Source organism: Rhinatrema bivittatum, chromosome 7 (assembly GCF_901001135.1).
Source record: "Rhinatrema bivittatum chromosome 7, aRhiBiv1.1, whole genome shotgun sequence".
Classification (NCBI taxonomy): Eukaryota; Metazoa; Chordata; class Amphibia; order Gymnophiona; family Rhinatrematidae; genus Rhinatrema; species Rhinatrema bivittatum.
In genome coordinates, this window is record NC_042621.1 from 286,787,925 (window position 1) to 286,806,636 (window position 18,712).

Genomic DNA, 18,712 nt, shown 5'->3' on the forward strand with positions numbered 1-18,712 from the left:
TGGAGGCTGCTGGTACTGCGGCCATTTGCCGCTGTACTGAGGAAGGGCATCCTGGCGCGCGCAAGTTGCTTACTGCTCTGTTGGAGCAGTAAGCAACAAAATAAAAACATCCACAGGTAGGGGGAAGGGAGGTTAGGGTAGGGGGTAGTGAAGTTCCCTCCCAGTCCCCTTCTTAATTGGAGCAGACTGGGAAGGAACTGGGGAAGCCCACGATGCGTCGCCGCGCGAATTTGCACAATTTTACTACACCCCCCGTTGCACGCGCATATGCGCACGGCCCGCCGATTTTATAACATGCGTGCACCGGCGCATTGGTGAGCAAAGTTAAGTAGAAGAACTACTGACTTTAGCCAATCAAATGCCCAAGTACTTCATCAGTGAAAGAGTAAAGGGTTGTGCATCTCGTGGCCAGGAATAAGGCACCACATCAAACTATACAAAATGACTGCAGTGTATTATTTACAGGCTGCAACTGGATATATGTTGTGTAGGTGGGATTTGGGAGCTCGTAGGAGGTGATGTGTTTTTGTATTACAAGTCAGTAAAGGTGCCAGGTTCTATTCTCGAATGAATACAAAATACATTCGTACTTATGAGTCACATCTGCTTACCACACCAGCATTTTCTGAGTAGTTGCGTTAGAAGTAAAACAGAGTTCCATGAAGCAGGAACAGAGCTGTCGAGAGAGAGAGAGAGAAATTTCTAAGAGGGAGGTTTTCAGCACATGTTCCAACTCTTTCCAACTTGCACCCCTACGCTTGGAAGAGACTTCAGTGTGTTATGCCTCCCCGTGTTCAAATCCAGCCTGAATGCTCACCTCCTTGAGGCTGCTTTTAAACCTTAACACCAATTTACAATACGGCCTGAGTTCTAGGTGAGTTAGGAATTCAGATAAAGTTGGCAGGTCCCTGCCAGGAAGAGATTAGAATCAAATCGTTTACGAAGCATTTTCCCCATTGACGCAGAATGTGAAGAAATCTGTAGTAAATAGGCCGCTAAGTTTGACAGTGGAGGGTGAGGTAGTGGAAGGAACAAGTGACAACGCCACCTTTCCCCCATCCGCACAAGAGCAACTCTCCCGCACACATACAGACACCACCCACCTGGAGTGACTGACACACCCTCCCTCCCCTCCAGGTATCTCGTGCACACCCCCCCCCCCTGACCAACACGTTCCTCTCCCCACCTGACCAACCGCTTACCTTCATCCTCCCCCAGCACCTGCTCCCCCTCCCCTATCCTTCACCACTATCTACCCCTGCCTGCCTGTGCCCCTCCCCCCTTCCCCTGCCTGTTTTCACTCCCGTACCTCAGGTTACTCTGTGGCAGCTCTCCCTCACTGCTGGCTGGGGACCTGCAGTGTGTGGGCACAGTGAAGTTGCAGGTTTAAACCTTAAGGGCGGGCATCACTTCCTGCTGCTGATCTCGTGCATCGCCACATCAGCGGCGGGAAGTGACGGTCAGTGAGGTTTGAGACGGCACAGAGAGAGTGGCAGCGGGGGACAGGCTCCTGCTGTTTCCTCCGCGCCCCCCCCCCCCCAGGAGTGTGTAAGGGAGTCGCAGGCTGAGGCGAGAACGGGGTCAGCCGAATCCCCTGTCTGACTGCTTCTTGTTCCATGTTCCCCCCGCCCCGCGCTGAACGAAGACAGCGGCGGCCGAAGCGTTGGGCGGGAGTTTCCTGCTTTGGAAGCAGGAGACTCCCGCCCCAGTGTGGGTGACTTAGCAGGTCTGCAGACAGGAGACACCTTCGGGGTTCTGTAAGACAGAAGGGAATGCATTTATAATCCCTTTTTCGTAAGGTTTTTTGTTTTGTTTTTTAAAAGAAATGAGAAGGGTTTACGTGGGTGAATATTGCCATCCCGCCCAATGCAGATAAAAAAATTCACGCAGTTTCATTTTTAATTCACCGCATATTTTTCCTTTGCATACTTTGTACCTGCAGTGTGCACGCTGGCCTGGATTTTCAAAGGGAAACCTTTGAAAATGAGCTCGCAGACCTCATCTGGGCCTGTTTGGGTACTTTAATTATTGTCCCCCATAGTTATAAACATGCAAAAACAGTGAATGGGGGCAGTGCCATGTGGAATTATGTCAATCTCCCAAGTGCCAAGTTCTATCAACATTACCGCTGCTGGAGAAGACGTGAATTAGTTGCAGACTGATATTGTTTCTTGAACAAACATGAAAATTATACAAAACTGATGCGCTACATGAGTTTTCAAGACCAGCTGCTTTTGTGTGATGATCAACTTGGCCCTGATTAAAAAGGTATTACAGCCTGCAAAGAATGGGTGAGTCCCTGAGAAATCCATATTTACTGTGTGATCACAGTTTGACGTGTGTTACTGCTTTTGTTAAACTAGGTGACACTTGAGGAGCAAAAAAAAAAAAGAAAAGCTTTGAAGTTGAGAGATTTAAAAACAGTTTGTAAAATAGGCAGTAAATGACTGTATTTAATCTCATCCAGCTGGCTTGTATGTTATGTACAGAGAGAGCTCGAGGGCATGCTGTCTAGTTTTGGTTTGTTTTATGGATTCTGTGACTGGTTTTATAATAAAGATAAGTTTGTAAATATATTATTTGCTGTTGGTCTTGAAACAATATTGAAGCGTTATAACAAATAGTAAACGCAGCACACAAAATATGTTAAATCTGCATAGTGGATATTTTAGTACTAAACTAGATTATAGCCAATGCCTGTTGTTGGTTATGATATGTTATGGCAGGTCAAGATTTATCAAATATTAATATGAATACAGATAAAGGAGAATGCAGAATTTATGGATAAAATGCAGAGGTGAAGCAAATAAATAGGACTTTAGCCAACTGATAAGAGAATCCAGCTGTCCAGTATGTTTGTGTGGTTTTAATTCTGGCTCATGCTTCAAAGAGAGAGCGTTCTGCAAAACATCTGTTTAAATGAAACATAATCGGACTTCTTAGTTCCAAAAACCACCTTACCAATGAGCAGTTTACAGGGCCAGTTCTTTCTCTTTGCTTTTGTAACCCCCTGTCGGGGCACACAGAATGATAGAGGGGGTCTGATGCTTGTTTGTGAGCTGAGCACTCATCTCCGTGTGGGTTCCGAAACGACACGGTCGAGCAGATGGTGCGCTGGACCCGGCTCAGAGGCACAGGGCTTTATTTACCATGCCCGATAGGGAAAGCTTTGCAAAATGCCTCTCTCCCCCTCTGCCTGCCCACCGTCCCTTGGAATAAAGGAGGGTGTCGCTCCAAGGTACCTTTTTTAAAGAATGTTTTATTTTACACGTCTGGGGTTACCAGCAGTCAAAGTTAAAACTCATAAAAATCACCGATTTCTCAAGGCGCACAGGTTTCTTACAGCAATAGTAGCAGCAACAGCAGCGAAACACACTTCTGCCAAGGATCCATCTCATAAGAATAACCAACGTGACATTCTCCCCCTTTTGAACAGGGACTAACCCTTACAGTGCATCCTTTCCAGGAAAAGACAGCTTTCAGTCCTCAACGAATCCATTTACCTCTTCTTCCCTGGGCACAATTGAAATCCACGATTCCTTCCAGGTGGTTCCTTAGCACTGCCCGGGAGAACATTCTGCTTATCCAGGAGCCGTGGCCCTGCTCGCCTGAGGTTATCCAGCTACATGTGGCCGAATAAATAAAAACCTAACCAGCTATGCCTGATTATAACTGCTTAGGTTTTAAGGCTAAGTAGCACTGTATTAAAAAAAAAAAACAATTTTTTTTTAATCGTGCTTAGAAGACCGGTTCTCCCCCTCCCCAGTATGTTGTAACTGGCCGTGCTGGGCCAAGCAGCCCCCACCCCCTCCCAAATCTTTATTTGATTTATTTATTTAGCGCATTTATATACCATCGTTCCAAATAAAGATCACAACGGTTTACAAAAGTAACATTCGTAACTATAAATCAAATATTGACATTTTACAGAGGTAATGTTCAGAAGAAGGACTAATAGAAGGATAATAGAAAGACTAGGGGGCATTCCGTGAAGTTAGCAAGTAGCACATTTAAGACTAATCAGAGAAAATTCTTTTTCACTCAGTGCACAATTAAGCTCTGGAATTTGTTGCCAGAGGATGTGATTAGAGCAGTTAGTGTAGCTGGGTTCAAAAAAGGTTTGGAGAAGTTCTTGGAGAAGTCCATTAACTGCTATTAATCAAGTTTACTTAGGGAATAGCCACTGCTATTAATTGCATCAGTAGCATGGGATCTTCTTAGTGTTTGGGTACTTGCCAGGTTCTTGTGGCCTGGTTTGGCCTCTGTTGGAAACAGAATGCTGGGCTTGATGGACCCTTGGTCTGACGCAGCATGGCAATTTCTTATGTTCTTAGAAGGAATTAACATAAATCAAATGAAATGTTCCAATACATCTTAACCACTTTTCTAAAGATCTATGACATATGGTGAGTTGTTCAGGAAATTACTCTTAACAAATATCTCATTGTATTGAGATTATCTTCTCTCATTAAATTTTATTCCTTTTGCTTCAGTTAATATCTCACGTCCTTCTTGTTTTTGTAGTTTCCTTATTTTTTGATGCTTTTAAGTTAGGTTATATGAATTTTTGGAAAGCCAATATTTTTAGTTCACGTTTAAATCTCTATCTGGTATCAAGCACAACATCTCAGGTAGAGAATTCCAAAGATTTGGGTCCACTGTGGAAAAGACACAATCTCTTACCTGAGTCGGATGTGTACTCCGTGTTGTAAGAACAGTCAATAGTACTTTATTTTGCGATTTTAGTGTTCGCTGAGGTGTGTATGGTTGTAGTGTCACGCCAATCAGACTGGTATTACTGGAATGGATGATACTGAATATTAATGTTAATACTTTGTAGCAGGTTTGTGATTGTACTGGCAGCTAGTGCAGTGAAATCAGCAAGGGTGTAATGTCAAATTTCCTGTTTCCTACTAAAATTCTTGCTGAGGCATTTTGTAATAATTGTAGTGGTTTTAAGAGACATGCGGAAAGACCAAGAAATAGAGAATTCCAGTAGTCTAGGTTTGAGAAAATCATGGTTTGCAGTATAGTTCGGAAGTCTTCAAAAGTTAATAATGGTTTCAACCATTATATTACATGTAACTTGGTATAACCTGTGGTAATTAATTTATTGATGTGCTTTTTCATAGTAAGGTTTTCATCTAACTGGATACCTAAATCCCGTACTTGATTTGAGGAAGTAATATGAAAAATACCCAAGTCTAGGACCGGAGGTTTAACTGTAGAGGGATTTCTACTTAACCAAATGATTTCTGTCTTTTTAGGATTTAATATTAGTTTAAGTAGAGAAAGTTCTTGCTATATTGCTTTCATATAGGTTGAAAGTGTCGATACTGTAATTTCAAATAATTTAGAGAATGGAATGTAAAACTGTAAATCATCGGCATACAAGAAGGAAATTCCTAAATACGCCAGTAATTTGCACAGTGGGAGCGTATAAATATTGAATAGTGTTACCGAGAGTGCTGAATCTTGAGGGACATCTGTATCAATATGGAACGTACCTGATATATGATTGCCCAATTTGACTTGGATTGACATATTAGATAGAAAGTAGGAGAACCATCTGAGAACACTACCGTCTATCAAAATGTTGCTCAGCTGATGGCATAAAAGGATATGGTGTTAAATGGATCAGCACCAGATAGTAAGATTCATCATTATCAAATCCTCGTAAAACAGTCCATTAAGGAGAGGACTAATGTTTCAGCTGAATGATGTTTCCTAAATTCAGATTGATTTGGGAAAAGAAAATCTTGATCTTCCAAATGATTTACAAGTTGGGATAACAATTTTTTCAAGTATTTTTGAGAGAGAGAGCAGATTGGATATGGGACGATAGGTAATCATAAGTATAGGGAGAGGAATGGTCAGCAAAAAAAAAAAAGGGAGGTGATATTTCCCCTGTATAGGTCCCTGGTGAGACCTCAGTTGCAATACTGTGTACAATTCTGGAGACAAACAGGTTGGAGTTGGTCCAAAGGATGACTACTAAAATGGTCAGTGGTCTTCGTTCTGTAGCATATGGGGACAGACTTAAAGATCTAAACATGTATAGCTTAGATGAAAGGTGAGATGGAGAGATACAATATAGACATTTAATTTCTCCAAGGTTTTCATGCACAAGAGGTGAACGTCTTTCAGAGGCAAGGAGGCTCTAGAATGAGGGTTTATGGGATGAAGGTGAAAGGGGCTAGACTCAGTAGTAATCTAAGGAAACATTTCTTTACAGAGAGGGTAGTTTATGCATGGAACAGCTTCCCCATGGAGGTGGTGGAGACAACAGTGTATGAATTTAAGAAAGCATGGGATAAACACAGAGGATCTCTGAAGGAGTGGTAGAGATTGTTAAGCTGAATTAGTTGGTATGGGATAGATATATCAGATAGGCTGGTGTTTTTCTGCTGTCACATTTCTAGGCATCTAGACATGTATGCGACAAGTTCACCTAGATGAAACTAGAGAAAACCCTTTATGTCGCAGGTCCCTGTCTTTGAAATTCTCTGAGACAATGAAAAATGCAGCTTGTTTTTTTTTTTAATGTTTCATAAAACTTTTAAAAACCTATTTATACCAGCAAGCATTTTGAGATGTACTTTTTCAGGCACCATTGGTGTAATGTAATGAAGTATATGTGTGCACTCAACAATTTCTGATGTTATTTAACATTGTTACTGATGCTATGTGACTCATTTTTATCTGTTATAAAAACTGGATGGAAATTTTATCTATTATCTATCTAGAAAGTTCACCACTTTCTATTTTTTGGAGCAGCAAATTATGTGGTTTTGATGCATATCTATCACTGTACTGTGTCTCTTGAGCAAAAGAGGTACTGTAGCACTGACATTCTGATGTTTTTACCATGTATGTCAATTTTATTTAAGTTTTTTTTCTTGATTGGATTGTATATTGCTTATCTATTTTGTATGTTCCTTTGTAAGCTGCCTAGAATGGTAGATAGGTGAAATAGAAATTTATAAATAAATAAATTAGTAAAGTGTGCCTCTCAGTGCAAAAGAGTGGATAGCCCCATCTCTCTGCTGGACTGCTGTCTGTGTTCTGGTATTGAATTGTTAGATAGTTAAAGTTGATAAGGGAGTAAGGATGTCTAATCTAATGTAAAGTCCTTCAAATTTATTGTTTGTATTAGTCAATGATTTGAAAGAGAATCTATTTGTTGATTAGTCAGTGATTTACAAGAGAATCTGTTTATTGAAATTCCTAAATCTTGTGGAAAAAAAATCCCTCTTATTCTCTATAAATCAAAAAATGTGCCTGGGGTGGGTGGGAGTTGGGGAAGGAGGAGGGGAAAAATAGTCTAAGGCTTTTTAAGAATACGAACACTGCTTGTTTGACCTTGCCGTTTTCTCTGAAGGTTAAGCATTCTGTTAATGTATATTTTTACCTTTACCCACCTCTAGGTTCATGCATGTACAGGTGGGATGGATAACCTGCTTGTGCTTGACCTGGAGAAATACAAGCCTTACACCCACGATTTAGTGGCGAGCGGAGGAGGAGGCATTAATATGGCTTCCCAGCAGAAATGGAAAGTTGGGGAGCAGGAGTTTGAGGCCCTCATGAGGATGCTGGACAATCTTGTAGGTCTCTTAACTCCAATCGTATACTATAGCTTACCGAAGCAGATTTCTCTGTTCAAGAAAGAGACTTTGAAATGAGAGAGAAAATGAATGCATTATTTTTAGAACAAAATGCAGTTCAGGATAAGTATATATTTCTTCTGTCTTGAAAACAAAAGTTTGCATACAATGATATTGCTAGAATGAAAATAGTCTTTTTTTTTTTTTTACATTCTAGTTAAATGTGCAATTATTCACGCTCTGTTAGTATGCGTGTCAGACCTGCAGCAGTGATTTATTTATTTATTTATTTAGCATTTTTCTATACCGACTTTCCAATAACAGAATTATTGATCAATTCGGTTTACATTCTCAACAATAACAATGACAAGTAAATGTCTTACAATGAACAGGTCAAATTAACTTGGGTTAAGATATATGGGGTTAATAACATAATTAAAAGGTACGGTGCCTAATGTAGTCTAGCTAAACAGGTGGTATTATAATGTTGTTAGATAATTAGACTGCCAAAGAATATGTGATTTCTAGAGAAGGTCTATATAGTTCTCTAGCGTGTTCCCACGGAGGGGATCATTGGCAGGGATATTCCGCAAGTTGATGTTAAGGGAAAGCTTGGTTGAATAACCAAGTCTTGAGTCTTTTTTTAAATGTAGTGGAGCATTGCACTGATCTGAGATCTGACGGGAGAGTGTTCCAGATTTTAGGACCTGCTGTGGAGAAAGCTCTTTTGCTTAATGCTGACTTCATCGGTGGGATTTGAAGGTTGTTTTTGTAGGCTTGTCTCACTGGTCTGGTAGAGGTGTGGAGTTGGAGAGGGAATTTGAGCTTGAGTGGTGCCAGGTTGTGTAGTGCCTTGTGGGTTACTGAGAGCACTTTGAAAAGTATTCTGAATTTGACGGGAAGCCAGTGTAGGCTTTTTAAGATGGGTGAGATGTGGTCTCTTTTGTTGGACTTGGTTAAGATCCTTGCTGCAGCGTTTTGCAGCATCTGTAGCGGTTTTATGGCGTTTGCAGGTAGACCCAGTAGAAGTGAGTTGCAGTAGTCTATTTTCGTGAGAATGATTGCTTGTAGAACTAATCGGAAGTCTTTAAAATGTAGGAGAGGTCTCAGTCTTTTTAGGACTTGTAATTTGAAGAATCCGTCCTTTACGATGTTATTTATGAGTGATCTGTAATTCATTTGATTGTCCAGTATAATTCCTAGATTTCTGACTTGTGGGGTCATTGTTAATTGGGTAGACATGATGGTACTTGGAAGTGTGTTGGTTCCATTTTGGGAGATGAGGAGATATTCTGTTTTGTTTTGATTAAGGATCAGGTTGAGGCTAGTGAGTAAGTTGTTGATGGCTTGTTGGCAAGAGTTCCAGAAGTCCAGAGTTTTTTGGAGAGATTCCGTAATTGGAATCAGTATCTGAACATCGTCTGCGTATAAGTAGTGGATGAGATTTAGGTTGATGAGGAGCTGGCAGAGTGGTAGGAGGTAAATATTGAATAATGTTGGAGAGAGTGACGATCCTTGTGGGACTCCTAAGTTGCAGGTGACTGGTTGAGATTCTTCCTTGTTGACCTTGACCTTATACTGTCTGTTCTGTAGGAATGATTTGAACCAGTTGAGGGCCTCATCTCTAATACCTATGTCTGACAGACGATCTATTAATGTGTTATGATTGACCGTGTCAAATGCTGCTGTTAGATCTAGGAGGATGAGGAGACAGGGATGTCTGTTTTCAAGATTCAGTAAAATAGAGTCCGTTAGTGAGATTAGTAGAGTTTCAGTGCTTCGAGATTGGCGGAAGCCGAACTGCGATGGGGAAAGAATGTTGTGGTCATTTAGGTATTCTGTTAGTTGTTTATTTGCAACTCGTTCCAAGATTTTTGCGATGAACGGTAGATTAGCTATTGCATGAAACTAAGACTCCGGCTCTGCTGTAAAGATTTGACATTCAGGGATTAGCACTGATGTGCTCTTGTTTCCAGTCCCTGGATTTTTCAAGAATTCCAGGCTTCCTTATCCCAACCAATACATTACCAAGTGTTGGGGAAAATACTCTGGAGCGATCGCAGGGGGTCTTGTATTCTGACAAAATATACTGAAGAACAAAAGGCCAAAATACTGATTTAATTTGTTTTACAATCAGTCAAATTCTATAATTTTGTATTTAATTAGCAATGCTGGATGAAATTACAGTAAAAGCCCCATTAACTGGCGTGCATGGGGAATAGGCCATGTTGGTTAATTGATTATAAATAACTACAGTACCTGAATTGTAACTTGCCTTGAGCTCGAAGTTTGGAAAGATGATTAATTTAAATCTAAAATCCAACTTCCAATATGCCGGTTATCTGAGAATTCTTTACTCAAAATTTCTCTTTCATGAACATCTAAAATCAACACGTTTTACAACTTCATACAGTATTTAATGAAATCCTATAATTAATGGTATAGGAACACAGCGATCACTCACTAGTCACACCCACATACTGCTTATCCCTAATCCTCCCCAGCCCCCACACACACACAGCCTACCCTTACTCCCTCCCGGACCCCACACTCTACATCCCCACTACCCCCCAACACTGCTCACACCCTTCCCCCACACTGCTTATCCCCACTACCCCCCAACACTGCTCACACCCTCTCCCCACACTACTTATCCCCACTATCCCTCAACGCTGCTCACACCCTTCCCCTCCCCACTACCTCCCAACCCTGCTCACACCCTCCCCCCACACTACTTATCCCCACTATCCCTCAACGCTGATCACACCCTTCCCCTCCCCACTACCTCCCAACACTGCTCACACCCTTGTATTTTTTTCCAGCATCAATATCAATAGTATCTGATGTTGAAAATAACTTGATCCTTCGCACAAGCGTGAGATGCTCTTTGAGGATGTCCCTCTGCCTGCCTGCAAATCAGTTGCATGTTTTGTCAGGAAATAGTTGTGGACTGCATAAAGTTTATCTCCTGAGCAGGATAGTGATGGCTTCTGCTCAGCAGTTTTTAAGACTGTTTCAAGGCATCGTATGAGAGCGGCCCAGGCCACATTAGTACTTTGACTGTGTTTGCCGTCTTCAAGTGCAGTGGATCTCTCTGCATGCGTGGCCTTTTCTATAATTTCAGCATTTATATGGGTTGGTGCAATATCAAGGTTTTGATCATTATTAGCCCACTCCACTCTTCAATTTCAGGCTCATTAATTTTAGTAGCAGGGTTTTGTGGGGTCAGTGTTTTATAGGACAAAACTTTTCGTACTCTGAAACCTTCAAATTCGTCTTCATCAAAACTCGCCACTGTCCATAATTGTCTCCAAGCCTTCTGTATAAAGTTTTACTTCTTAGAGACCAGGCACATGGCCCATTGAAAACTGCTTCCTTAATGAAGCTCTGTGACTGAAATTCTGGGAGCATCTTCACAGCTGACCAGCTTCCTCATAAAATCCTTTCTGCAGATAGATTTCCTGCTTTCTATAGTTCCCTGATCCATTTGCTGGATGAGTGAGGTTACATTTGCAGGAAGTAAGATGGTAAAAATATTTCCAGATACTAAGTGATTCGGGAGGGTGAACGCGACAGTTGTCTAAAATTCAGAGTAACTTTTGTGTATTCTGGCTTTCTGAGTTTCATTGTGGGTCCAAAGACATGGTGAAAACCCATACAAAAAATATCTCCTGGTCCATCCATGCTTTAGGTTGCACCTTGTATTCAACAGGTAAATGAATGACACTCATGACTGCCTGTTTGCTACCAGTTTGATTCTGTGCATGCAAGCACAGTCGGGCAGTCCTTGTTCTGCTTAAAGGCAGCTTCACCAATCGGCCCCTGCACCAGCCAAGGTAGACGTTAACAAACAGTGCCGACAAAAGACCAGTTTCATCAGCATCATCGATCTTTTCTGGGGTTAAACCATGCTCCTGAGCAAACCTTCTGAAAAATGCACACTATATTTCAGCAGCCTTGTGTTGGGCAGATTTTTTTTTTTTTTCCTCCTGACACATCAAGCCTTTTGTGAAAAGCGAGACAGCCATCCATCTGAAAAATTGCAGGCCTCACTAATTTCCATTTGTTGATAGAAGTCTTTTGTGCGTCCGATGAGCACCGGGCCTCAAATTGTAGCTCCCGCTGAACATTTGAAGGCAAACCATTCATACGACACCTTATCTAAATGCTCCAGTTGTAGTTTGTGCGGTGGACAGCGTTGATCAATTGCAGTGCTTGTCTCCGAATTTAACGCAAACTGTAGCAACTCTGTCTTCTGTGCTTTGATGTCGTCAACTGCAAATGAGCCAACATTGAATTTCTGTATCAACCCACTTCTGTTTCTCCTTTTCTTCAGGGGATTAATTATGTCTGGTTTCTTTGTAATCGTCAACACAGCCTGCTTTTGCTTCTGACCTCCACTAGTTGATGGAGTACTGGTAGCCATAGTTGCAGGATAGGCAAGATTGGTGGTTTTCTTTCCTGGGGGGGGGGGGGGGGGGGGGGGAAGTGACAGTATTGGGAGGTAGAGTTGCGGTCCTGTTTGCCAGCCTTCACAGCACTTTTCGTACCCCAGTGCTCTCCCTTCCTCCTTACCTATAAATGTTGACATAAGGCAGCAGTCCCAGCTCGGTGCGAGGCCGTGAAGGGGCGTGCGCATGAGCAGACCCTACCCTTGTGCAGTCCCTCGCGTAAAATTTAAAAAAAAGTGCTGCGAGATTCCAGTTAGTTGAGCTTTCCGGTTGGTTGAGTGCCAAACCACGAGGCTCTTTACTGTATTATAAACCGCGTTTCACGTTTTATTCAAGGCACAGCTCTGTCCTGTGCAGATGAGATCCTTTTAAAGATACGGCAGGGCAGAAGTAGTCATCAATATTCCTACCTTTTAAGATACAGGGAGGATCTTTTTTTTTTTTTTCAAAGGCGTTTCCACAGGCTAAACAGTGCTTTACCCACAGAAATGGCTCGTTGTAAAATTGCCCACCCGATACGCGGGTAAACTAACGAGTGTATGTCCTGTATGTTCGTATGTTTACCCGGATTGAGTGGCGGCATTCTTGGAGGGCGGAGGGTAGGGGGGCAGAGTTGGGGGGGGAGGGGTTAGGACTTAAGTGCGTACTTTTCCCATTTTCAAAAGCTTGTGCATAAATTTTCCCGGCACGTTTCTGTGTACAAATTAGCAGACGTAATAATGTGCCGCTGATTTTGGCCAGATAGTTCTCAAAATGAAAATATGCCAGTAGGTTTGCCCTGAAAAATGAGTATAACCTGGGCCTGTATTTGCCAGCTGTCTTATGCGGGCTGTTACAAAATTAAACGCACGCTCGCCCACGCCCCGTAAAGCTCATCGGTTTCCTTGCCTCTTCACCAGGGATACCGAACAGGTTACGCTTACAGACACCCGTTAACCCGAGAGAAACCGCGTCACAAGAGCGACGTGGAGATTCCAGCCACTGTGACTGCCTTCACGTTCGAAGATGACGCCGTGGCGCATTCGCCCCTCAAGTATCTCGCCCAGAGGCAGCAGCGCGAAAAGACCAGATGGCTCACGTCGCCCAAACACCTACATGAAAGTGAATGTCCCCGAGGAGTCCTTCAATGGGGAGACCAGTCCCCGAACCAAAGTCACAGTAAGTAACTCCAGTTATGCGACTGAGGTAGGAGGGAGAAGTATTAGGCCCGAATAGTTTTCGTATCCAATAGCCAAGCGAGCAGTAAAGTTCCCCAGGTAAAGTTAGCAGAATATTAAGTGGGATAAGTCTCCCGCCATAGCAGTCTTGAGGTCGCCTCCTCTCCCCTGTCCATCATCTATATTCTTGTTTTATTTCCTTCAATATAAAAGCTTTTTTTTTTTCCCCCCCATAAATAAAAGGCCTGGCGCCAGGCCCAATCCTGCCTCCCACCCCAGTCCTCCCAACCCAACCGGCACCTCCCCAAGGCCAAGTCAGGCGAAGGGGGTAGAGTTTTATTGTGTTCCCGGAGGCGTCCAGCATGGCTCTGACGGCAGCGATTGTAATATTCGCTACCAGCGTTGCTACCTGGTAAGATGGGGCCAGGAGAGCAGTAAGACCCGCTCACCTCCCAGCTTGTTTTTTGGCATGGAGGGGTTCTGATTGGGTCGGGAGGGGGAGGATAGGGATGGGACGGGGCTTGGAGCCAGAGCTTTCATTTACACATCTGTAGAGGGGGGTGTCTATGGGCTGCCATGCACTGTAACTTTGTAAAATTATTTTAAGAGATGGAGGATCCAGGCCTTCTTGCCTGTGAGGTTGTGGGGTGGTTTTTTGTTTGTTTTGGGGTTGTTTTTTTTTAACCGGCTCTATGCTGGATATTTCCAGTTAGGTTTAAAGTTATCCAGATAAACTTACCCGAATAACTTCAGACCTGCTCCCCAGCACAGCCAGATTTACCTGGCAAAACGTCACTAGGCAGCACTGATAATTCAGCACTAGCCAGCTTAATTTAATAAAATGTCCGCGTCTCTGGGCACGAGCTGGCATACGCACGTACATGTGCTCCCGCGCGCCCGTATGAAAGTTACCGTCCCTATGCGCGCCGGGCTTGTAAAATTCACCTTTAACTTTTAGCTGAGGGCAGTGGAGGTGGAAGTGACCTGCCCAGGGTCTCGAGGAGGAGGAGCAGCAGGATTTGCAGCCTGACGCTCTAACCATGAGGCTACTCCACAAAAATGGAATTGGAAGTAAAGTAAATGGTAAAATCATTTTATACATGGCAAGCTGTAAAATTGCCCCGCTGAGAAGCACAAATGCTTTACACTGCCCAGCATAATAAGAACCACCATTAAAAAGAGAATCTCAGCCTGACTGAGACCGATGTGCAGATTTCAGCTCCGTGCTGTGGTAATTGCAAACTCTCAGCTCCTGGGTAGCCGGGAGGTTCGCGCTGACGCCGCACAGCTGCTTTCATGTTCTCCCCAGTGCCCTGGTCACGTGACACACAGTCCAAGCTTGCATTGTTTTCCCCGTTGAAACAGGCTTTTGTAAGGCCAGAGTACGCCTTTGTGTGGGAAGCCGGGGTGCACGTCAGGGTCAGCACAATTTAATTTTGCACATGTGACACTTTCACAGTCGGTAAACTGAGCAAACTCGCACCAGTAATTAAACCTACCCATCTCGCTCACTCCGCTAGTGAGCAGGGTATTCCCCCAGCATCAGTACATCGTAATTTTTAAGTTTTTAATTTAAACATAGGGACTGTAACTTTGGAGCAGGAGCGCTGGCTCGCACCCAGGGTCGCGGCCATTTTATAACATACGCACGTATACGCGCTCGTTATAAAATAGGCTGCACGTGTGCACGCAGTTTTATGTAGGCGTGCGCCTATGCGTGGGAATGCCGCTTCTACCGCGTAAGCGTGGGGGAGGGGTTAATAGACGCACGCCAACGTAATTACCAGTTTTCCCAGTTCATTCCCAATTCACCCAAGTAAGGGATAGGACTTCCTAACCCCCTAGTTAAATAGCCTCCCCCCTCCTCCCCTGTTATCCCTCCCCCTTAAAACCCTGCTGAACTTTGTAATTTTTTTTTGTTTGTTTTTTGTGCGCCTAAGTATTTACGCGCTGGTTTCCATGTGAAATCCAGGAACGCCCATGCCCCATCCAGACTACGCCCACACCCTACCCCTTTTTTTGGAAAGATATTTTTGTGCTTGCAAGCGGCAGATATGCACGTAACCAGCCGGCTTTTAAAATGCGCACGCCGACCCAACATGTTTGTGTATCTCCTGGTTTTTGGTGCGTCTGGCTTTTAAAATCTCACCTAATACTGAATTATTCTCAGCATAAACGATAGTTAATTCTTATGGGTATTTTCTATCATTCAAATTTTGCAAGGAATTTATGGATAAAAATTAGTTGCGTTTTTTGTTTGTTTTTTTTAAGCCACGATGTTGTTTGGTTGTAAAACAAACACAAAACTGGAGTTATGTCTGCAGTTGGGAGAAACTGTGGTTCCTCCTAGTGGCGGGTAGATTGCTTTACATCGTAGCTGCTTTTGCATGGTAAAAATACCCACGTGGCAGGACGATCTGGTCTGGCAAATGTCAGCAAACCTGTGACAATACCATGTTTGTCAGCTTGCGCAAATAACACCCGGCTCAAGTTTTAGAATATTTGTGGAAGACTAACTTATTATGAAGCCTGCTCACTATTAACAAGCTAGATAATTTCATTGTCTGCACTCATTGCTTCCTATTAAATGCCAGGAAGAGTCTGTTTTTGTCTTCGTGGTATTGCATTTTATTTCATCTATCCCTGTTCTTTTAATTCTTTCCAAATCTGATGAGCTAAAGAGAGTGAAATAATGTTTAGTTTGTAAAAACGCTAGGAAATGAATTTGGTAGTCCCCATTTTTATCCAAGGACAAAAGCTCACCAGTGATTTAATCCATCAAACATCCCAAAATATACATTCTTAACTCATGCCAGTCAGAAAAATGAGATCTATGTAACTGCTGGAAAATCCACATTATCAGCCAATGCAACAAATGCCGAGATGACTGGGTGGGGTTTTTTCCCCCATCCTTCCTCCACTACCTCCATGCTAATTGGTTATTCTGGATCATAACATTACTTTTCAGTTCCTGGGACATTTTGCGTTCTTTTATATGAAGGATATTGCTTGGTAGATATGGTTCAGGTAGACCTTCCATTAGGTTACACACAGTATATTTGCAGGTATTATTAATCCTGTCATAAATCAATCTCGTATGACAAGCTAAGTTACATAATTTAGCATCAAGTAATGCAGACCCTCCTCTCATATGTTCTCTTGTTAATGTGATAAAGCTTATTTCGGTCTTTTAGCTCTCCAAATAAACCTGGAAACCATTGATATGAAGTCCTTTGCACCTTTCTTAGTTAAGTACAGTGGAAGCATTCGCACTGGATATTTAAGTCAGCCGTACCGTGGTAACTAAAGCACAATTCCCAAATAATGATCTCGGTAGGTTTCTCCATCTTTCTAACCGTCACTCAGTGTTCTCCAGAATCTTTGGAAATGTTAAGTTTATAACTCTCTTATAAACTTATAATGTTAAGTTTATAACTCTCTTATAAACTTCGTATTATTCGGAAGTTGAAGACTTACTTATTTAATTATACTGTTAGTCCATTTCAGTGGCAAATCATCTTGTCATCTCAATAATAGGATGGAGTCCATAGGCAAAATTTCAGAATTCTCAAAATTGACTTTCAGTCTTGAAAATTTTCTAAAAGTAAGAAAGATATGGTAATAGATAATACTATGACCAAATTGCCTGTAAACAAATCACTTGCGAACAATTCACTCTTCCCCACTACTTCCCTTCAAAGGCCTTAATTCTCAGTTTAATTTCTAAAGCCTCTAATTTAGAAGGAATCTGTCATTAAAATTATCCATTGTACCTGAAGACTGGAAAGTGGCCAATATAATCCCAATATTTAAAAAGGGCTCCAAGGACGAGCTGGGAAACTATAAACCGGTGAGCCTGACCTCAGTGCCTGGAAAAATCTTGGATAATATTATAAAGAATAAAATCACAGAACATGTAGATAGACATGATTTAGTGGGATACAGCCAGCATGGATTTACCCAAGGGAAGTCTTGCCTCACAAATCTACTACATTTTTTTTGAAGGGGTGAATAAGCATGTGATTAAAGGTAAACCAGTAGTTCCCTGTACATACCCAGATCAGTCCAGACTCCTGGGTTTTGCCTCCTTGCCAGCAGGTGGAGACAGGAAGTATTACTGACACTGCAACATAACCCCGTGTGCCACCTGCAGCTCCTCAGTATTTCTCTGCCTCCAGCAGATGGTAGATTGTGCAGAACCTGCAGTTCCACAGTGTGGATACGGTTCTTGAGTTTTGGAGCCTACCTCCTGTGGGCTTTTGGGTCCTGGTGGGTCCTTCCCTGTCTGGTTGAGGTAGACAAGCTGGGAGTTGGTGACCTTTTTAGTATGCTTGGTCCTTGCGTCCGTGGGGTGTAAATCTGGTGGTCCAGATAAAGTATCTTAATGAGGCCACTAAGGCGGCTGCAGGCTCAAGGAAATGTCGTCTTCAGGGGCCCATATTTTCAGACCAGGCTGCTCACTTTTATCTAGCGGCATGGCTTTTGAGAGGCGGCGTTTCAGACGCAAGGGTTATCTCGAGGCGGTGCTTGCTACACTTTTGCAGGCTAGAAGAAAGTCAGCCTGTCTTTCCTGTATGAGGGTCTGGAAGGTTTATGAGTCCTGGTGTGCCACACATAGGGTCCAGATTTTGAAATCTTTCTCATTGAATATTTTATCCTTTCTGCAGGAAGGTTTGGCTAAGGGTCTGGCTTTAAGTTCTCTGAAGGTCCAGGTGATGGCTCTCGGTTGTCTTTGAGGCAAGGTTGAGGGTTGTACCTGATCTCATCCGGATGTGGTCTGGTTTCTCCAGGGGGCTAAGAATTTGCATCCTCTGTAATGGAGAATTTGTCCACCTTGGAATCTCAATCTTGTTCTCAGGGGTTTGTGTGAGGCTCCCTTTGAACCAGTGGTTCTCAACCCTGTCCTGGGGACCCCCCTAGCCAGTCGGGTTTTCAAGATACCCACAATGAATATGCATGAGAGAACATTTGCATGCACTGCCTCCATAACATGCAAATTTTCTCTCATGTATATTCATTGTGGGTATCCTGAAAACCCGACTGGCTGGGGGGGTCCCCAGGACAGGGTTGAGAACCACTGACCAATCAGAAAAGCAACTCAAGGATTTGACTCTTACGGTGGTTTTTCTGGTGGCGATATGTTTGGCTAGGAGAGTATCTGAATTGCAGGCTTTGTCTTGCTGAGATCCATTCCTTCAGGTTTCTGACTTGGGGGTTTCTTTGCGTATGGTACCTTCCTTTTTACCGAAGGTGGTTTCAGTGTTTCACGTGAATCAGATGGTGGAGCTTCCAGCTTTTCTGAAGTTGGATGCCTCCACTCCACCCATGAGGGAGCTTAAACTATTGGATGTTCGCAGGGTGGTGTTGAGATGTCTCAAGATTACTAATGACTTTAGGTTGGATCATCTCTTTGTTTTGTTGAGCTATCCAAGAAGAGGTTTTCAGGCATCTAAGGCTACTATAACGCGGTGGCTCTCAGAGGTCATTGGGTCGACTTACA

The 18,712-nt window shown here is 42.9% G+C and overlaps 1 protein-coding gene across 1 annotated transcript in view; it reads left to right on the forward strand.

The window, feature by feature from the left end:
* Positions 1 to 18,712, forward strand: part of ADD3 (adducin 3) — a 379,802-nt gene that overhangs the window by 297,673 nt on the left and 63,417 nt on the right. Inside the window, 3 exon segments of the mRNA XM_029610347.1 lie at positions 7,428 to 7,604; positions 12,955 to 13,137; positions 13,139 to 13,213. Coding sequence (XP_029466207.1) covers positions 7,428 to 7,604; positions 12,955 to 13,137; positions 13,139 to 13,213 — 435 coding nt within the window.